We start from the raw sequence: 21550 nt of genomic DNA on the forward strand, positions 1-21550 counted from the left end.
GCCTCTAGAAATGTTTTGCATTGGGAGAGAATTATGAAGGACTAAATTTTTCTTTAGAATTGTTCCAAAGCATTATATGTTATACTAGTGGCCCAGTACACAGATTCGTGCACATTGAAAGGAAATTAATTAGAAGAAATATTTTAATATCACTATTCACCCTTTCTCTATCATTGAAGTGTCAACCAAATTCACGATCAACAATGACAGATTGAAACACACACGTGCGATTGGCGCCAGCAAGAGCTTTATATGTATCGCACATGCACAAGTCAACTTAGCCTTTTTATAGATATAGAATAAACTTGCTTAATTAGACCTGCTTCCTGATTTAGTTAAACTTTTTCCAGCCCAGTGAAGCACCCCAAATTCTCTTTCAGGTAATTGTCAACAACACAGCAATAAATATCAGTATGAAGCAGATTATTATTGTAGAGCACGCAGGGAGAACAAAAGGTAAAATATTTAACTGCAGCAGTCTTTGACTGTATTCTGCGCAGTGAGAAAACCTGAAGTCATTTTTAAGGTCCACCATTTCTTACTTTTTTTCAGTTGGGTCAAGTTTCTAAATATCTGTTTTCTGGCTAATGAAAAGAAAATAGGATTCCACCTAGTCTCCTATCTACCTATTCCAGGACTTCTGTGAGGATCAAATAAGATGGGGCACAGGAAAATGCTTCACAGACATTTGGTTACAGTGTGAAATGTTTCCACCTGGATATAAAGCAAGACGTGTTCCTGGACTGAAGAAACTGCAAGGAGGCTAGTTGCTAGGGAGAGGAAGCCGGGTGTTGCTACGTGACATCATTAACTGGTGGCCACAGCTACCATTTCTGGACTGGGCTGGGATGGGCTGTGGGCCTCATTTTGTGCCATGGGGTCTTGGCAGCTTTGGCTGCGATTTGGTGGGGTGTCACTCCAGGTGGTGGCAGGGCCTGTGTGCCACTTGGGGGAAACTGAGTGTTGCTTTGTGGGCTCCAGGTTCATGGTGCCGTTTTTCTGTAAATGGCCAGTGCACATCACTGCAGCTCCTGTGTTAAGCATCTGCCCCCTGGTGGTCAGTGCATGTTATAGAGACTAGTCGGATGGACACTTAACATATTAGCTTTTTATATATTTAGATAATCACATGTAATAAATTATGACTGATGACCTTAATCAAGCCCTAAAACATTAATCCTCTGAAGGAAGTTTTTACTGAGATTAAGATTTGAGGTGTGGCTCAGGTTTATGTCTTTAATTGACTTGTCCTATATTGAAAGAAGGCCCACTTGGGTGGGAGCTGCATCTCCCCTCTGCCCGTGTCTAGGTGAACCTGTGCTCATACACATCACTGCTTGCAGGCATGGCCTTTTCTTAGATTTCAGCCTCATTGGTTGCCCAGCAACCTTAGCTCTCTTTTGGGTTCAAGAAATGTTATGATAATCTATTTTATCCAGCTTTTTGTTATGATATTAACACTCTTTCTAGCTTTCTACATTCTACATCCTAAATGGAAACTAGCAGTCTCTATTGTAACGATTTTTTAAAAGACTATCTACAAAGACATGTGGTGGGACTTAATCATTCTCACAAGAATTTACCAAATAACCTTTAAGCAAATGTATATTTTGTACAATCATCATAAAATACTACTTATTAGGAAATGCCTCTTTTCTGATAACTTAATGGTAGTTTTTCTCTTTTTATTTAATCTGTAGGCCTCAGAGGAGCTCCAGGGTACTCCTTGGATCAAGCCCATCATCTTCCCATTGAAATGGATCCACTCATTGGTATGCTAACAAAAAATATATATTTTCATGAATGCTGACTGTTCACAAATGATAGTTGAATAATATTTTTATGCCACAAAATTAATGTGCAAATAATGTCAAATTACCAGTAAAGACCTGTGAAAATCATAATATGCCATATAAGAACTTTGTTGGTATTAAACACTTTTTTGTGGCTTTCCTTTATGTTTTAGGAAGTCATTTTGAGTTGGTTCTAAACAAGGCACATATTTCCAAACTGTTCTTTCTTTCATCCTAAACTAGTCTTTTACAGCTTGATATTATTTAAAAAAATATAAGGGCTCAAAGAGATTATTAAAGAAAACTAATACTGAAAAACATCTTTTAAAAGAAATCTTTATTTAGTAGGGCTTAAACATTTTTTAAATTAAATATTTAATGTAAATTGCAAGTTCATGAGCTATAACTCTTTGCAGAAGATATTACATATATTTTAAATTATCACATACACCTTTATTAGCCATATGATCCAGAACAAGCCTCTTAATCTTTCTAGGCCTCAGTTTCATATCTGCAAGATGGTTTATAATACTAATGTTGGTTTTGCCTATTTCAGGTGATCATGTAGAAAACTAAATTAGGAAAAAAATCAAAATTCTATGAAATATTAAGCCACATACAAGTTATAGTACTTTTTGCTTATATTAATTCACCCTTTATCTCTGAACCCAGAAATAAGATAGAGACAGCCATTTCAGTCAGGTATACCCCTATATATAATAGCATTTATATGTCTTTGGGAGGATATAAGGTTTAGTACCAGGAATATTTTTAGAGTCTAGCTATACCAAGAAACATCGACAATATCACATACAAGTAGAGTGTAACCATGGACAAATTAATAGCTGTATTAGAATAAATAAAGGACCAATTATATAGTTATATATAATTACTAGTAGCCTGGTGCACAAATTCATGCACATTGAAACAAAATTAATTAGTAGAAATATTTTACTATCGCTATTCGCCCTTTCTCCATAATAGATGTGTAAACTAAATTCATGATCAACAATGACAGATTGAAACACACATGTGCAATTGGCTCCAGTGAGAGCTTTATATGTGTCATGCATGTGCAAGTTAACTTAGCCTTTTATAGATATAGAATAAACTTGCTTAATTAGACCTGCTTTCTGATGTAGCTAAACTTTTCCAGCCCAGGGAAGCACCCCAAATTCTCTTTCAGGTAATTGTCAGCAACACAGCAGTAAATATCAGATTATTATTGTAAAGCACACAGGGAGACCAAAGGATAAAATATTTAACTGTAACAGTGTTTGACTATGTTCTGTGCAGTGAGAAAACCTATAGTCATTTTCAAGGTTCACCATTTCTTACTTTTTTTCAGTTGGGTCAGGTTTCTAAACTTTCTAAATCTCTGTTTTCTGGCTAATGAAAATAAATAGGATTCCACCTAGTCTCCTATCTACCTATTCTAGGACTTCTGTGAGGATCAAATGAGATGAGGCATAGGAAAATGCTTCACAGACATTTGGTTACAGTGTGAAATGTTTCCACCTGGTTACAAAGCAAGTCGTGTTCCTGGACTGAAGAAATTGCAAGGAGGCTAGTTGCTAGGGAGAAGAAGCCTGGAGTTGCTAAGTGATGTCATTACCCGGACGGTCAAACACTTAGCATATTAGCCTTTTATATATATAGATAACTTGCATAGTGTTTAAGTGACTTAGGATCTTTAATTTTCTTTGCTACCATTCTTGCACAGTTTTTTTTATTGTGTGTCTTCTTTAGTAAATATTATTATAGTGTTAGTAGATCTCCACAAATAGTAGCACATAGATTTAATTGGTGTTAGAGAGAGATGGTGATCTTCTACATCACATTTTCTGTTTTACAATTCAGCCCATGGAGTTAGCCTGAAAGGGTGGTGTAGTGTAAGGGATAGGCTGGCATACAGACAGGCACTGGGGAACTCAGATCATGTTTCTGTGTTCTTGACTTTATTCAGATCCCAGTTCTGTCCACTGACTCTTTGCCTGTCCCTTTCCTCTTCAGTTCCTCTCCCATCTTTTTTATTCCTCTGGTCCCCTGCCAGCCCATTCTGGAAAGGCCTTCTGTTTGTTGACAATCCAAGTCTTTAAAGTTGCTGACCTAAAGCTCCCTGTGGACTGCCCACATAGCAACATCCCTTGTTCAAATCTCTATCTTATTTTTACATGAATTGTAAATGCTATCAGAAAATGACAGATTGAGGCAAATATTAAGATATTTTTTCCTTATATAGTATACCTTAGACAGTATTATTCCTCATTAATGTTAAACTTGTGGACACTAAAGAACTTGTGTATAGTAAACATATATGAAATTAAATGCATTTAGATATTGTTATTGTTTTAAAGTCATTATTTTGAATTCCTCATATTGTATTTATTTATTGGTGGAGGAAGAATTTACATTTATGACAACTTTTAAATATGTAATATGGTTTATAAATAATCACTGCTACTAAAAAAGTTTATATTCCTCATGGGTAAATATTAAAATATTAACCTATATACCCTTAAAAAAACTTTTCTACACAAATGAAGTATAAAATTATTACTTCTATAAGTGCTTGATGAAACTTGTATGAAATATTTCTTTATTTTTTTTCTATTTACATTTAGCCAATAATTCTGGTGTGAACAAACGGCAGATCACAGACCTTGTTGACCAGAGTATACAAATCAATGCACATTGTTTTGTGGTCACAGCGGATAATCGCTATATTCTCATCTGTGGATTCTGGGATAAGAGTTTCAGAGTTTATTCTACAGAAACAGGTACCCTTCAATTTGAAATACCTTATTCTCTTCAAAATGCCTATTGTTATATTTAAATCATAATATTAAATCATAATAATGTAGGCATTTTTATCTTGAGTGCAAAGATCCAAATTAAATGTTTACATTATAAGTTAACTATTTGTCATGCCCTCCATTCTGAACTTTAGCATGAACCCTGATTTCACAGGGCAAAGGGGACTGTTGTCTCATTCCAAATCAAATCCAGTAAAAGACCTTAAATCTCCCTTTAGTCTGGCCCAAACAAAAATCATCATTGTGTTATCTTGTAAGTCCTTTTCTTAAAAATCCCAAGTGATAGTCCTGTATTATTTTTCAGAAGCAATTAAAGAAAGCAAATCTGTCACTATAATTTAATTACCTTACAAATTTGTAGGTCTATAGGGTCAATTTTCACAAATATAGTAAAATAAAGCTATGGCCATTTAAAGAAAAATAGCAAATGAATTAAATCTGCTGTTTCTGTGTTTCAGGGAAATTAACTCAGATTGTATTTGGCCATTGGGATGTGGTCACCTGCTTGGCCAGGTCTGAATCATACATAGGTGGGGACTGCTATATTGTGTCAGGGTCTCGAGATGCAACCCTGCTTCTCTGGTACTGGAGTGGGCGACACCATATCATTGGAGACAACCCTAATAGCAGTAAGTATTGTCTAGTACTGTCCTATCAGACTATAAATTCATTTAAGTATAATTTCCCTTTTTAATTTTCCTAATAGTTTTTCCTGAGTTTGTAAGGATTTTAAAATACAAAAGTTTAGGTGGCAAAGATTTCTATTGGAATGTAGCTTTATTCAATGTGTAAAAAAGAGCAAGTATAATAACTTTTAGCCTGGAGATGCTCCCAGGTCGCTTCCCATTGACCTTCTGCTCAGCTGCCCTTCTTTTATCTTCAAATGCCCCTGTCCTTCAGAAATTTCCTGATTCATTAAATCTTATATAGTTTCTCCCAGCTGAATTCTCTCCCTCCTCTGAATTTCTATAAAGTTTTATTTGTACCTCAGTGAGGACACTTACTACTTTCACCATGTAGTATAGTAACTATCTCCTTTTATTCATTTAACAATGATTGAGTACCAACTTCAGAATAGTCATTGAGAAGGCAAAAAATGAACAGGAAGATTTATTTGCTTGGGATGATTCCTACATGTTTTTATTCAACAGTGCTCTTTAAGATATTCTGTAGGGGTGAAAATGGGAATCCAGAGTAAAATAATTTTAGAAAATACCACATATACTCTTATTTGCTATGAAGCTGTAAAAGTCTTACACAAATAGGTATGTGAACAGTTGTTTAACCCACAGTTTCTCAAACATGTTTTTCCATGGAACCTTTGTTCATGGAAAGTCAGTTATTGTTCCTTGGAACTGTTGTTTTGAGGAAGAACTGAAGTGTGTCATGAGTCTCTCCCTTTCCATTTGAAGTCTCTGGTTCCTGGCATAGTAACACACATAATAGGTTTTCAATGAATAGTTTAAAATGACTGAGAACCAGATAAGAGATTGCCTAGATATAATTAGTGTTTTTAATTACCAAGCTTTCAGTAGTTCAAGTTCACATATTTTCAGTAAAATAGAGATTGTTTTCTATAAAGCATTGGTAATGGCAAGTACCTAAACCAGGGTTATTCTAATTATAATTCATACATTGGTCCAAGCTTAAACAGTACTCCAAAATAAACCGAAACATGACTTAAAGGAATATTGATGACTAACAGAGATAAGAATTTCTTAAGAGTGCTGGCATCTACCACTGAAATATTTTAAGAATAGATGAGAAATGTGCAAGATGGCATATTGCAACTGTGTGGCTGGAGGCTGCCTTCCCTGGTCCATTCCAACCTGTGAAATAGCTGGGGATGGAAACTGAATTGTACATTTACTCTCCAAGTCCCACTCACCCCCAACTCTTATGTGTTTTGACAGGAATACTGCAAAAATAGGAAATGACTTTCAATTGATAGGAGCAAAGGCGCTATCATACAGAAAAAAATAGATAGATGATAGATAGATAGATGATAGATAGATAGATAGATAGATAGATAGATAATAAAATGATGATGGATAGATATAGATAGATAGATAGATAGATAGATAGATAGATAGATAGATGATAGATAGATAGATGTTAGATGATAGATAGATAGATAGATAGATAGATGATAGATAGATAGAATAGATGACCAAATATTTTGTGAGGTTTTATTCTTGCCTATAGCTACAGTTGAAGAGCAGTAGATGAAGAAACAAAGTGTATTCTGAAGTAATGTCTCTTACTGAATAAAAGATAGTGTGTGTATTATAAATTTCAGGCTCTGTTTTAAGTTGTTAACTAAGATGTAATACTGGTTTAAGGAAAAAAATTCAACATTGATTGATTTTCTACCAGCCAAATAATTATCTACCAATTCTACCTTATAGGAAACATCATTCTCCAAATACTAATAAATTAATGTGTGTGTGACATTTGATCTGCCAGTGATAGCTTTATTATTCTCAAGTATAGCATATTATCACATTATTTTATCTAAATATATTTTCACATATTTCCAATGTTTCTGTATATCAATAGTAGTGTAACATTCATTAGAAAAGTTGAATTAAGCAGCAAGTCTGTGTAGTATCATCTATTTATATTGACAAAAATTAGACATATTATTAAAAAATTTTAAACAGAATACTGCTTTAAATCCAATTAATTAACATCTTCAAAATGAAGCTCAGAAATGATTAAAATGATATTTCAAAAAAGTATTTAATTCTTGAAAGCTACCATCTGGTAGAGGTAAGATATTTTATATAATGTACTACTATGATGTAAAGAATTTTGAAGAAAAATGTTAAATTATAGTAATTATCTGTTAGCTACTTTATTTTACATTATTCTCTAATGTTCTTTTAAACCAAAAGATGGTTAACAATTGATTATAGCTTTGATCCATCAGTTAGCAAGAAAAGTTAGATGTAGTAATACTTGGAGTGTTTAAAGTTCCTTACATGACAACAGGAGCTATATAAATAGAAATGTTTATATTAATCTTTAAGAACAAAATTGTGAATATTGTACTTGTTAAAATGCAGCATTTTATTTAAGATTGCCCTTAAGAAGTTACAGCAGCAGAAGCATTGATCAGACCATCAAACCTCAGAGGGAAGGTAGGGGAGGGTGGGGGTAAGGGGGAGAAATGAACCAAAGGACTTGTATGCATGCATATAAGCCTAACCAATGGACACAGGGCAGTGAGAGCAGGAGTGGGGGGGTTGGGGAGGGGAATGGAGGGATAAGGACACATATGTAATACCTTAATCAATAAAGAAAACTAACTAACTAAATAAATAATAATAAAAAAGAAGTTACAGCAGAATATTATCAGTGTATATTTTTCAGTATTACCTCCACATATAAGAATTTATTTTTATTAAAAGATGTTGTCATCATTATGCACATAAACCACTTTCATAAAACCCACCTGGTCAAGACTTTATTGGACATTTAATGTGGACATGTGTAATATGGCTTTATTTCATGTTATCCTATATAATAAAAGAGAAACATGGTAATTAGCCATACCTCCGCTACCCTTCCCATTGGCTAATCAGGGCGATATGCAAATTAACTGCCAACCAAGATGGCGGCTGGCAGCCAGGCAGCTGAAGCAAACAGGAGGCTTGCTTGCTTCAGTGATGGAGGAAGCCAACGTTCCCCGCCTGCCTTGCTGGCCTCTGAGCTTGCAGTTTAAGAAACATTGTTACAAATATAGAAGCTAAACAAAACCCCAGAAACCTGCTTTCAGTCAGCCGGGCTTCAGCCAGCAGGACCGCAACATTGTTTCAATTATAGAACAAATGCATATCCCTGCTTTCAGCCAGCTGGGATCTCAGAGCTGGAGTGACCAGGACTGCAACTGTGTTACAATTATAGAACCCAAACAAACCAGATACCTGCTTTCAGCAGCCGAGACCTCAGAGCTGGAGCCAAGCCTCAGAGCTAAAGCTGGCCCAGAATTAAAAAAAAAAAAAAAAAAAAAAGGACAGGTTGGGAGCTTCAGTCACCCACCAGCCTGAAAATGGCCCTCAGCCCCTCACCCAGACTGGCCAGGCACCCCAGTGGGGACCCTCACCCTGATCCAGGACACCCTTCAGGGCAAACCAGCAGGCCCCCACCCGTGCACCAGGCCTCTATCCTATATAGTAAAGGGTAATATGCCTCCCAGCACCTGAATCAGCGGAGCAGCGAGGCCTCCCAGCACCGGGATCAGCTTGACAGGGGGGGAGCAACCAAACCCCCTGATCGCCCTGCAGCTCTGTGTGTGACAAGGGGCGGGGTCACAACCTCCCTATCCGCCCTGCTCTGTTTGTGACAGGGGTAGGCGCCCCAGCCCCCTGATCAACCCTGCTCTGTCCCTGATAGGGGGGAGCTCCCCAACCCCCTGGTTGCCCTGCGGCTCTGTGTGTGACAGGGTGTGGCGCCCCAACCCCCTGATCGGCCCTGCTCTGTGTGTGACAGGGTGGGGCACCCCAACTCCCCCCCCCCACGGGCCCTGCTCTGTGTGTGACAGGGTAGAGCCATAACCTCCCCATTGGCCCTGCCCTGAGTGTGACAGTGGCGGCACCCCAACCCCCTGATCCGCCCTGCTCTGTGTGTGACAGGGGGCAGTGCCCCAACTACCCTATCAGCCCTACTCTGTGAGTGATGGGGGGAGCTCCTCAACCCCCTGATCAGCCCTGCTCTGTGCGTGACAGGGGGGAGCTCCTCAACCTCCTGATTGGCCCTGCTCTGTGTGTGACAGGGTACGGAGCCCCAACCCCCCTGATGAGCCTTGCTCTGTGAGTGACAGGGGGCAGCGCCCCAACCCCCTTATTGGCCCTGCTCTGTGCGTGACAGGGGGTGGCGCCACAACCTCCCTATCGACCCTGCCTTGAGTGTGATAGGGGGTGGTGCCCCAACCCCCCAATTGGCCCTGCTCTGATCCCGACCAGGGCCTGCACCTAGGGATTGGGCCTGCCCTCTGTCACCCGGGAGTAGGCCTAAGCCAGCAGGTCATTATCTCCCAAGCAGTCCCAGACTGCGAGAGGGCACAGGCCAGGCTGAGGGACCCCCTCTCCCCCCCGAGTGCACAAATTTTTGTGCACCGAGCCTCTAGTCTTTAATACATGCAATGCTCTTCTAGAATACATAGGTTGAGCACCTAACGTGTTAGTCAAACAAGCATGTATTGAATGTTTACTGTGTGTTGGTACTATTTTTTTAAACTTATTGGGATGACACTGGTTAACAAAATTATATAGGCTTCAAGTGTACAATTCCATAAAAACATCATCTGTGCACTGCATTGTGTGTTCACCACCCCAAATCAAGTCTCTGTCCATCACCATTTATCCTCCCTATACAACCTCCTCTGCCTCCCTCCAGGCCCACTCCCCACAACAATCACCACAGTGTTGTCCCTGTCTTATGAGTTTTTTCTTTTTTGCTTAATTGCTCCACCCCCCACACCCAGCCCCAACCCCAGACAGCTGTCAGCCTGCTATCTATATATGAGTCTGTCTCTGTTTTGCTTTCTTGTTCATTTTGTTCATTAGATTCCACATATGAGTGAAATCATATGGTACTTGTCTTTGACTGGCTTATTTCACTTAGCATAATTCTGTCCAGGTCTTAGCAGCAGAGGATGCTTTGCTTCAAAATCTTTTAGCTTCTGCTGTTTACAGGAATCTATATTACACTGATTACAAAACTGCTTTTCTTGTTTGGATATATTGATACATTACGTATGCGTTACATGAATCATGAATTGCTATCAGATGATATTTGATATCATTAATATTTTGAGCATCTACAAAATGCTTAGCCTTACCTCTTGGGTACAAATTGATGATTATGTAAAAACTTCCTTCAGCTTTTTGTCATATATATAATCACAATAGGAAAAAATAATAATTAATTATACTAAGTATTTGATTGACTTGACAGATTTATGACTTGATCTGTTAAAGTAGCCAGTCTACCTAGTAGCATAAATATTTGTGACTAGGGAGACCATATACATTGGCTGTTCACTTTTTGCACTTTTTGTAAAGGCAGTCACAGCACACACTGAATTGACTGTCACATCAGGGATCAGTCATGGGTGTTGACATAGATGTAGCCCTTGCTATCAGAAAACTCACAATATGAAAGAAAAAGATTTTTTTTCTCTTCCGGTTTAATCTGATCTAGCTACCAATTCACAGGTCAGAGAATCAGGCTATTTGTTTTCTATTTCATAATGCGTTGCTGCTCAAGACCAAAAAGCTAGTTATTATAAATTCATATTTAAGTGTGTGACACAGTGTCCTTAGGTTTGGAGGGATGTATATATTAACCTAGACTTGCAGTCCTAGCATGAAACATAATATTCCAGTGGCTGTTAGGATTCAGAGATTAGCTTTGATATAGATAATGAATTGCTTTATATGTCAACGGCTGAATCGTATTTATACAGCACCACATCAAAAGATGCATTTACTCACCTTACTTTGCACACTGCTCAAGGTAGATTCAAGTTACTTTAATACAGGGATGAGAAAAAGTAGGTTTACAGTTGTGAGTATGTGAAACAGTTTATTTTTATATTGTTATTAATCATTTTAATATTTATTTGTATTATATATCTTATTATCATTATTTTATATCCTTATTTATGATTTATCTTTTAGACAGTGATGACTGGTAATTTAACCTACTTTTCCCCACCACTGTATATTTATGCTTCTTTTGCATTGTCATTATTTTTCGATGGATAGCTCTATTAGTGCCACAGAGAGAAATAAGTAATATTTGTGGATTTTTTAGATATGGAAAGAGTTTATGGTTTTATTGTGTCAAAAATATTATTGTGACTAAACATCTCAGAAAAAAAAGCTTTTTTCTAATTATTTTATAGTTTCAATGAATTTCTGACCAAGACAATGAAAATTTTAAAACAGATTATTACAAAGAGTTTTAAACCATAAAAGAATAAAGAAAAAGCTATCTAGCATAGGTTACAGTTGAATCATAGTTACTTTATTAATATACTAGAGCCCTGGTGCATGAAATTTGTGCATGGGTAGGGTCCCTAGGCCTGGCCAGCGATCAGGGCTGATTGAGACCTTCTGGTTGCCAGCTGGGGCCTTCCTTTCGGCTGCTGGCCAGGGCCTTCCTTAATTCCATGCCACCCTCTGGTGATCAGCGCATGTCATAGCGAACGGTTGAATTCTGGTCGGTCTAAATCCTGATGGGACAATTTGTATATTAGCCTTTTATTATATAGGATTTTATAATATTAACTAGTAGCCCGGTGCACGAAATTCGTGCACTGGGGTAGGGGGGGAAAGGGGCCCCTCAGTCTGGCCTGCACCCTCTCCAATCTGAGACCCCTCAGGGAATGTCCAATTCCCTGTTTGTGCCCACACTTTTAACAGATGAAAGCTCCATTGTTGTTTCTTTCTTTTGCTTAAAACCATTGGAATTAGTAGGTATTCAAAGTGTGTATACGTTTTGGGGGGACACCCTGTATATCTCTAGTCAGCGGCAAAAGAAACCAACAGCAGATTTGGAACCCCCAGACAGGGAACCTCGCTCACTCCCCCACATGTCTCCCCACTTCACTTTCCACCTTTGTGGGCAGCAGGAGAATCAACGTTTTCTCTCATTAATTCGGAAAAGCACGTCCTGTCACCCGCTGCCCGGCAGGAGTGCACTAAGCCCCAAGCAAGTGAGGCTCAGTCAGGGCAGCCTTCGCTCATGGGTGCTGGCACCCAAAGTGCACATTCCTCCTCTACAGTCGCCCCGACTATCCCACTGTTTCACTGAGAGGACGGAATTCCTCTCTGCCTCTGGGTTCTTGATCTGGAACGCTGACCAAAGGCACCTCAGCGAGGGCCGCCCGCGCCCACCAGGTGTGTCTATCTGCATCTGCTCTGGGGTGCATTAACCCCCCAGAGGTGATCTCGTAGCTGCACTGGCCTCCGTGGGAACAAGGCATCACCACTCTGCCCTCTCACTGTCATCTCACAGGCGCCCACTCTCAGCACCCAGAACACCCAGACACTCTCCAAAGGACGTGAGAGCATCAGAGGGGATATGTGCACATCCTGTGGGGGTGTTAGGCATGCTGGGTTGATGGAAGTGCGGTGGGAACTTGTGCACGCCTTGGTTTGCAACTGTTGCAGGCGTGGGAGGGTGACAGTGTGCTGGGGAATGTTTGCACGCCAGGGGGGTATGTGCACACCAGAGGCCTCTGGATTTGCAAATCCACAAACCCCCGTGGTGCAGCCAGGAGGACGTCAGTCTGGCCCGCCACAGTGGCTGTCCCTGCGATCCTGCACCTTCTGGGCCAGGAGGCGGATCTTGCACAGCCACTCCTGGGCACTGATGGCCTGCAGGCGCTACTTCAGCTCAGCCTGCAGGCTCCGCTTAGTGCACTCACAGCTGTCACCACCACCATGTGGAAAGTACAGGCCGCCCTCCACCGGCCTGCCTCCCCTGTCCAGAGGCTCTCTGTGCTGCTCACCTGCCCAGAGTGACTGGGGCTGGGCGGAAGCCAGGCGTCCTGCCCTGCCCAACCCCAGCCGATCCACTCCTGTGCGAGCTGCTGCCCCACCCGGAAGGGTCACAGATCCGGGTCCCGGGACCGCGGACAGCCTCAAGCACTGCCCCCCACCTGGCAGGGTCACAGATCCGGGTCCCAGACTGCGGACAGCCTTGCCCGCTGACGCCCGCCTTCAGTATGCAAATTAGCCACCATCTTGTTGCTTCAGGGTGGGGGTCCTGCTTGGGTGCCTGGCCAGGCTGGGTGAGGGGATGATGGCTGTTTGCAGCTGGTCACACCCCCTTCAGGGTGGGGGTCCCCACTGGGGTGCCTGGCCAGTCTGGGTGAGGGGCTGAGGGCTGTTTTCAGGCTGGCGGGCGACTGAAGCTCCCAACCTCTCCTTTTTTCAGAATTAAAGCCGGCTCTAATTCTGAGGCCCAGCTGCAGCTCTGAGACCTCGGCTGCTGAAAGCAAGGATCTGGGTTTGTTCTATAATTGAAACAATGTTGCGGTCCTGCTGGCTGAAGCCTGGCTGGCTGAAAGCAGGTTTCTGGAGTTTGTTTAGCTTCTATATTTGTAACAATGTTTCTTAAACTGCAAGCTCAGAGGCTGGCAGCGGCAGGCGGGGAACCTTGGAGTCCGCAGTCACTGAAGCAAGCAAGCCTCCTGTTCACTTCAGTGCCTGGCTGCCGCCCGCCATCTTGGTTGGCAGTTAATTTGCATATTGCCCTGATTAGCCAATGGGAAGGGTAGCGGAGGTACTGCTAATTACTATGTTTGTCTATTATTAGATAGGATAATCATTATTATTCTTTCAAACTTGTGATTGTGAACATCAAAAATGTTTAGATATTTAAATAGGTCCTGACTTGATAACAGAATTGTAGGCATGTGAGGGGCAGGTGCTTTAATCTGAAATAGACTTTCCCAAAAATTCTGAAACTAATTTGGAAGTGATAAAAATTAATTTGTGCACTTTAATTGGAAGTAGCCTACTGCATGAGAGAAAGGAGAGCAGAACAAGCAATTTGTGCTAAAAGCTGATTGAATTTTTTGTCAGGTAGGTATCTTGGACTTGGCCGCTAATCCTCCTGAGCCCCTCTTTGCAATATATTACAACCCATCTTTGCCTGGTGTTCTTTAAAAGGATCAATGCTATTCCTAGAATCCCTAGAGCCCAAAATTTCATTGATCTTGGGACTTGACATTTCTCATTATGTGCTGTATCTTCCAACAAGATAGTCACAAGAGGGCCAAGTCAACATTGTTGTCTCTTCAACAGACTTTTAAAACACATTGGGACCTCAGCTCAAAATCAAATCTGCTTTTAAAGTGTGTGGCTTTAATGTTTATACCGGATATGAGGTGCTTTACAGAGAGCTAGTTGATACATGTATAGAAAATTTTGAAAATCCTAGCAGTAGGAAACTTTGAAAGATAATTTACCATTCATCTTTTCAACTCAAATCTAAAAATATTCTAATAATATGTATAAGATGTTGGTATTGTGCTTTTTCTGTTTCACTTTTAAAAACAAGTCTTTTAGCAATGTGTGAGCATATAAGCACTATGCAACCAGAAGCCCATTGAAGAGGAGACTCCAGCTGTGCACACATCCCTTCCCAGGCTTCCATTGTGCACACTTTAGCCCTGGACTCTGACCCTCCTGCCAGCCATAACCTGTCACAAAACATTGGCCAGATTATATCCCTCTCTTTGTTTCCATCCAGCCTTCTTTTAAAATGACTATCCTGGTGCCCAGTTCTACAACCACACTAACCATTGACATTATAAGAGATAAAAGCATGAGTAAAGAATAGCCCAGAGTTATTTCAAATGTATGCATACATATTAGATGATGAATTTGATTCACTTCTCAGAACATGGAATTTTACCTAAGGCTTAGTATATGTTAAACCATCTTTTCATTAAGTATTAAAGGATAGTTATATGTGTAAAATGTTTTACCTCATGAGACTTTCTGAGGGCCACGTGGTATCTGTAGTATAACATCTCTAGCACAGGACCTGGGCTACTAGACCTCTTACCCTCCAACACTTAACCTGACATTAGGAGACTTTATAGGTTTTGTGACTAAGAAGGGGGCTAGCTGCTTGCCACTGGGTCTCTGCCTTTCCTTTATCTTCATGGAACTAAGGCTGCAAGAGCCTTTGGCCTGCATCAGCAGCAAGATAAAAAACAGAAAAGTGACTAATCTGTTCTCATAATCAGAGAGCTTCAGATCACAGATAGGGTTGGAGGAAGGCTCTTTGGGCATTAGGCAGAAACCTACTTTCTTGGGAAAGGAAGGTGGATTACAATATTGATTATTTAGGGAAGGTGAGGGTGTGAGAGTAATGTACTGTGCCCTAGATCCAGGTTCAAGACTTCAAGGTTTGCCCTGCAACTATAGTGCTCAGAGGAAAATGTACTCAATGTCATTCATCTCTGAGGAAGAATCTATATATATAAAGAGGTAATATGCAAATTGTCCAGGGCACTGTAACATCACTACTGCTCAGGAGGAGGCTGCACGCGCAGGTGGGTGGGAGGGGACTGTGTGCGCAGTGAGGCAAGCCATTGATGGCCCAGGCCTGGAGAGAAGAGGGCCTGCCAGCTACGGCACACTGGCAGTCCCATCTCTGCATGTGAGCTGCAGAGGAAACACCTTTTCTGACTGCTCAATGGCTAAGCTCCGTGTACACCACTTGCAGTGTTCTTGGTAACTTGGGTAATAAGAATCCAAGAAGGCGATTTAGGGTCTTTCCACCTCACTCCTGTAGGAAAAAATGAAGGTCTGCTGCTGGAGGGGCACAGAAATGTCATATCTTGCCCTAGCCAGTTTTGCTCAGTGGATAGAGCCTCAGCCTGTGGACTACAGGGTCCGGGTTCAATTCTGGTCAAGGGCATGTACCTAGGTTTCAGGCTCCTCCCTGGCTGGGGCCCAGGTCAGGGCTCATGCAGGAGGTAATCAAGTGAAGTGTTCCTCTCACATTGATGTTTTTCTCTGTCTTTCCCTCTCTCTTCCACACTCTCTAAAAATCAATGGGAAAATATCCTCAGGTGAAGATGAAAGAAAGAAAGAAAGAAAGAAAGAAAGAAAGAAAGAAAGAAAGAAAGAGAGGAAGGAAGGAAGAAAGAAAGAAAGAAATGTCATATCCTATGAAAGAGACATCTTAAAAATGCCTAAAGAAAGTTGTCATTTTTTTGTGGTGAAGGGACTGGACTCTGTATTGATGAAAACACCTTCATGGCTGCGGCAGCTGGCAGTGGCAGCAGCAGCGGGGTGATGGGGGCAGCGCCTTCCCATGATCAGCCCAGTTGCCTCCCGCAGGGGACATCATATCAGTAGGACATCCCCTGAGGGCTCCAGGACTGTGAGAGGGGGCAGGCTGGGCTTAAGGCCACTCCCCCCCCCACCCCCCCCCCAGTGCACTGGGCCTCTAGTGAATAAATAGGATTCTAGCTCCTATTTTTTACTGAGTACTCTATGAATATGTAATAAAATAAAACCACATCATGGGATGTTTTCCATCCATGTAATGTTGTTAATGTGGGTAACCTTGTGACCCAGGCATTTTGGATACTTGAGCCGGACCTCGGCTGCAGTACTACCTGTGGCTGAGGATACAGTATCTTGATAAGAAACTCCTCACTGACACAGTTTTTCTGAGCTATCCCAGCAAATGTCTAACATAATTTTTTATATAAATCTTGAAATCAGAGTAGTGATAGAACTACAGCACCCATTGATTAGATATCTTATTCTGGGATTTAAGTCAAAAATCTATCATATTTTATGTAGGTATAAGCATGAATGAAAATGCCTTCTGCAATGATTCTGCAATGACTTCACAACAGTCATAGATAAAATCCAAATGTCATATAGCATCAGGAGGTTTGACTTCTGACTGTACTGAGGATCAGAGACCTTAGAAACTCTGCTGTTTTTGCTTAGCTCTGATTCAGAAGGACCAAAACATATTAGTAGTTCCACAAATTAGGTTGAAAATAACCATGAGTAATCTTTACTTTGATCATTTCTCTAAAATCCATAGACTACCTCACTGAAAAAGCTCTTCTTGTCAGTTCTATGTGAATGGCAACATCTAATGCCTTTGTACTTTTTTCATCATCTGTTTTGAAAATACTGAAATGATGTTTGATAAAAATGAGATGGAATCTGTTTATGATAAACCTTTTTATATTTAGAGTTTCTAAATGCTTGCCCATAAGGAATCTCAAAACTGGATGTGTTTGTTCATTATCATTCATAGTAATTCCCTCACACAGAGAACGCTTCTGTTAAAGAAATGACTGGACTCTGAGTGTGATGCCACTGTAGTCCTTAGAGAGGAGTCTCACCTGCACCTCCCCCTGCACTTTAACCCTCAGCTACATCCATCAATTGTGATGTGACAGTGACAGAATATTCCCAGTATTTTGAATGATTGTTGAAGTGCATAACATCTGTCACTGGCAATGAAATGTAAAATAGGAAATATGCTTTCTTCCTGCTGCAGGTTTTCCAACTCCAAAGTCTCTGAATAATGTTTTACTTACTTTTTATTTAGTTTTCTCTAGTTTAAAGAGGGAAACAATGCTTTAAGAGGTCCTAAGTGATACCCCTAATAGCTAAATTCTACAGTTTATTCAAAGGATCTGGGGAAATTGTAATGACAAAATATTTTAAACTTTATAAATCAGGTGCTAGCTTTTGAAAATGTATTTCTTAATAGAAAGAAATATTACATACATAAAATATATTTTAAATATTTCATACATGGTTTTGATTCCCTGCAATAGAACTATATTGCTTTTTATTCTTTCTGTAGCATATAAGGAAAAGGTTTAAGAAACTCTCACTGTATATAAATTTTATTAAACATATAATTTTAAGGTTTTTCAATTCACCAGTCTCTCTGATAAAATTATTCATTTAGAAAAATTAAGGATAGTATTTCACATAAAATCTTAATACTCAATCCTTATTTTACCAGGAAATTCAGGACATCTTTGAAACATGATTTTATAAATTATATAACTATGTTTTAGACAAATCCAGACTGCTGACAATTACAAATGATACTCTGCCAATATTTCAGCATATTATAGCACTATACATACATTTAGAAAAGATCACCAACTGACATGACCTGCCAAACCATTCCCCATCACACACACACATGCATATATACACTCCATCCAAGTAAGAATTGCCTCAAAAGCAAAATTGAAGCTGATGTTGCTGAGAAAACTCACATAAAAGTGTGAGAAATTTCTGGGGAAACAGAAGATGGGTGGATGTGAAGGACTAGATATTGGCAGACCAGAGGGGAAGAGTGTTGGATGCTTGCTGGGAGGCAGACATAATTCTCTGAGAGACAAAATGGGCAGGGGACGGGAGTCCACCCAACTCAGAATATGAGTTCACAGAGGAAACCAGGCCAGCACACCAGGAACTCAAGTACTATGGAAGAAAGTTCATAAACTCAACAGCCAGAATGAAGAGAAAAGTACAGAATTCTTTTTTAGAAGGCATAATATTCTCTAAGTCTAAGATATAAGAAAGGGGGCACTAAGGTTACTGGTAATCTATGTATATAAAAGCCTAAGCGACCATCCTAATGTTCGGCTGTTTGACCAGTAGCTATGACCCGCACTGACGACCAGGGGGGCAGACGGTCAACACACAGGCATGGAAACATGGAACAGACTGATGAATCTCAGAGGGAAGGGGGAAGAGGGGGAAGAGATTAACCAAAGATCTTATATGCATACTGGAAGCCCAGTGCACGGATTTGTGCACTGGTGGGGTCCCTTGGCCTGGCCTGGAAGGATCGGGCCGAAACCAGTAGTCCGACATCCCCTGAGGGGTTCCGGATTGTGAGAGGGTGCAGGCCAGGCTGTGGGATCCCACTGGTGCACAAACTTGTGCACCAGGCCTCCAGTGTTATATATTTCTTAAACTAGGTGGTGAGTACAAGAGAATTTATTTTCTCTTAATCTTATATATAAGTTATAAATATTTAATATGTAATTACCTTTGTATTTAATTCTAAAAACAAAGGTAGCACAGTCTGTGTGGCTCAGTGGTTGAGCATCAGCCTATAAACCAGGAGGGCATGGCTTGATTCCTAGTCAGGGCACATGCCCAGTTGTGGGCTAAATCCTCAATAGGGGGCACACAGGAGACAGCCAATCAATGATTCTCTGTCATCATTGATGTTTCTATATCTCTCCTCCTTTCCCTTCCTCTCTGAAATCAATTCTATTTAATAGAACCCTAATATGCAAATCGGCCGAATGGTGGAACGACTGGTTGTATGACATGCACTGACCACAAGGGAGCAGACGCTCAACACAGGAGCTGCTGCTGACCAGTGGCGGCATTTGGGGGGTGGAACTGGCCAGCGGGCAGTGCCAGGCTGCCAGCCAAGGCAGGTGCCAGTGGGAGCCCCCGATCGCCCCACCCACTGGGCACCCCACAGATGGCCCTGAGCACCAGCCAGGCCCAGGGACCCTACCCTATATATTGGGAACAGTCTCTTAGATTTAAATATTAAAACCTGGCAAGGCTACTCTAACACTGAAAAAACAGGATGATGCAGTGATGACGTGCATGGACTCTGGCTTGCACATTTTGTGGTTGGTCCTGATTCTGACACTTATAACTGTGTGATAAAGCCAATTACTTAACTTCTCTGCTTCAGTTTTTCCACCATAAGATGGGGAAAATGGTACTACTGCCTCAGAAGGATCATGTTATGTACTACTTTTTATAATCAGGACAAAAAAATGTAGCTGCCCATACAACAGCAAGATGCCTTTTGCCTGTATGAAAAGTATGGTCACTGGTGCATGCAGCATCCCAGATTGTGAGAGGGATGTCCGACTGCCAGTTTAGGCCCAACATCCCCTAAGGGGTCCCAGATTGCAAGAGGATGCAGGCTGAGCTGAGGGACACCCCCCCACCCCATGCATGAATTTCGTGTACCAGGCCTCTAGTAAAAATATATTAAAAACAAAGGAAAATCAGATAGATGCCAACTTGAAAAGAATTTGTAAACTTGGAGGAAAAAAGTCTACAGTAACGTTTCTCAAACTTGACTAATATACTAATCCCTTTAGAGAGTACAAAACAATGATTCTGAGAAATGTGTTCTTGACCCCATGAGCCCTATTTGGAGAAACAATGACTTAAATTTCAACATTAAATTGCCATGGACTAAATTTTGAGAGAAATTTTATCCTTATAACTGGTTAATAATGATGTTTATATATATGCACAAGGCATATTTACATAAAATACTTACTCTTTGCTAAGATGATATTATAGCATCAACTAAACAACACAGCCAGGATAAACCAATGTCATAGTTAGAGCTGTTTAAAAATGAAAGGTGAGAGCCCTGACTATTGTGGCTTAGTTGGTTGGAGTGTCATCCCATACACAAAAATGTGGAGGGTTTGATTTCCAGTTTGGGTGCATGTGGGAGGCAGCCAATCAATCAATGTTTCTCTCTCCCTCCCTTCCTTCTTCCCTCCCTCCCTCTCTCCCTCCTTACCTTCCTCTCTCCCTCCCTCTTCCTTCCTCTTTATAAAATCAATAAAAAATCTTTTTAAATTAAAAGAGATAAATAGGCAACATAAGACATTAATACATGTGATGTTTTTAATGAAATAGTGAGGCATTACAAAACATTGATATTTGTTGAGTCTGATTATACTGCCTGAAGGGTTTTATGTCTATCGTTCTGATTACACTGCCTTCACAGGAGTTTCACTTCAGTGAATCTTTCTTTTTTTCCCCATATATTTGTTAAATTTTATTTTGCTTGTTTCTTCCCAATATTTCAATCCCAATTGTTACACTGTTATATCTTATATAATAAAGAGGTAATATGCAAATTAACCCTCACGCCCTCACAAGATGGCTGCCTACAACCAGGCTGGCAGGGGGGTTAGTGAGGGACTACCAAACGACTGAACAGCAGGCTGCGTGGGGAGACCAGGCCAGTGGGAGGGCTGTGAGGGGTGACCAGGCTGGCAAGTGGGGGCAGTTGGGGGAAACAGGCCAACAGAGGGGACAGTTGGGTGTGACCAGGCCAGCAGGGGGTGGGCAGTTAGGGGCAACCAGGCTGGCAGGGGTGGCAGTTGGGGGTGATTAGGCTGGCAGGGGGTGCAGTGAGGGGCATCCAGGATGGCAGGGGAGCAGTTGGGAGCAACCAGGCTGGCAGGGGGACAGTTGGGGGTGATTAGGCTGGTGGGGGGGTTGGTGAGGCTGCATACAGGATGGCAGGGAGGGGGCAGTTGGGGGCGACCTGGCCAGCAGAGGGGGGCAGTTAGGGGTGACCAGGCCAGCAGGGGGGGGGCAGTTAGGGGTGATCAGGCTGGCA

The 21550-nt window shown here is 41.0% G+C and overlaps 1 protein-coding gene across 5 annotated transcripts in view; it reads left to right on the plus strand.

Annotated features, from left to right (window-relative positions):
- NBEA (neurobeachin) overlaps window positions 1-21550 on the plus strand; it is a 975192-nt gene that overhangs the window by 942898 nt on the left and 10744 nt on the right. For all 5 annotated transcript variants that reach the window (XM_070409180.1, XM_070409183.1, XM_070409179.1 and 2 more), the window contains 3 exons: window positions 1701-1772; window positions 4418-4573; window positions 5068-5238. In XM_070409180.1, coding sequence (XP_070265281.1) covers window positions 1701-1772; window positions 4418-4573; window positions 5068-5238 — 399 coding nt within the window. The remainder of the gene's footprint in view (window positions 1-1700; window positions 1773-4417; window positions 4574-5067; window positions 5239-21550) is intronic.

Source organism: Myotis yumanensis, unplaced genomic scaffold, assembly GCF_028538775.1.
Source record: "Myotis yumanensis isolate MYYU_CA2020_CCGP unplaced genomic scaffold, mMyoYum1.0.hap1 SCAF_3, whole genome shotgun sequence".
NCBI classification, from domain to species: Eukaryota; Metazoa; Chordata; class Mammalia; order Chiroptera; family Vespertilionidae; genus Myotis; species Myotis yumanensis.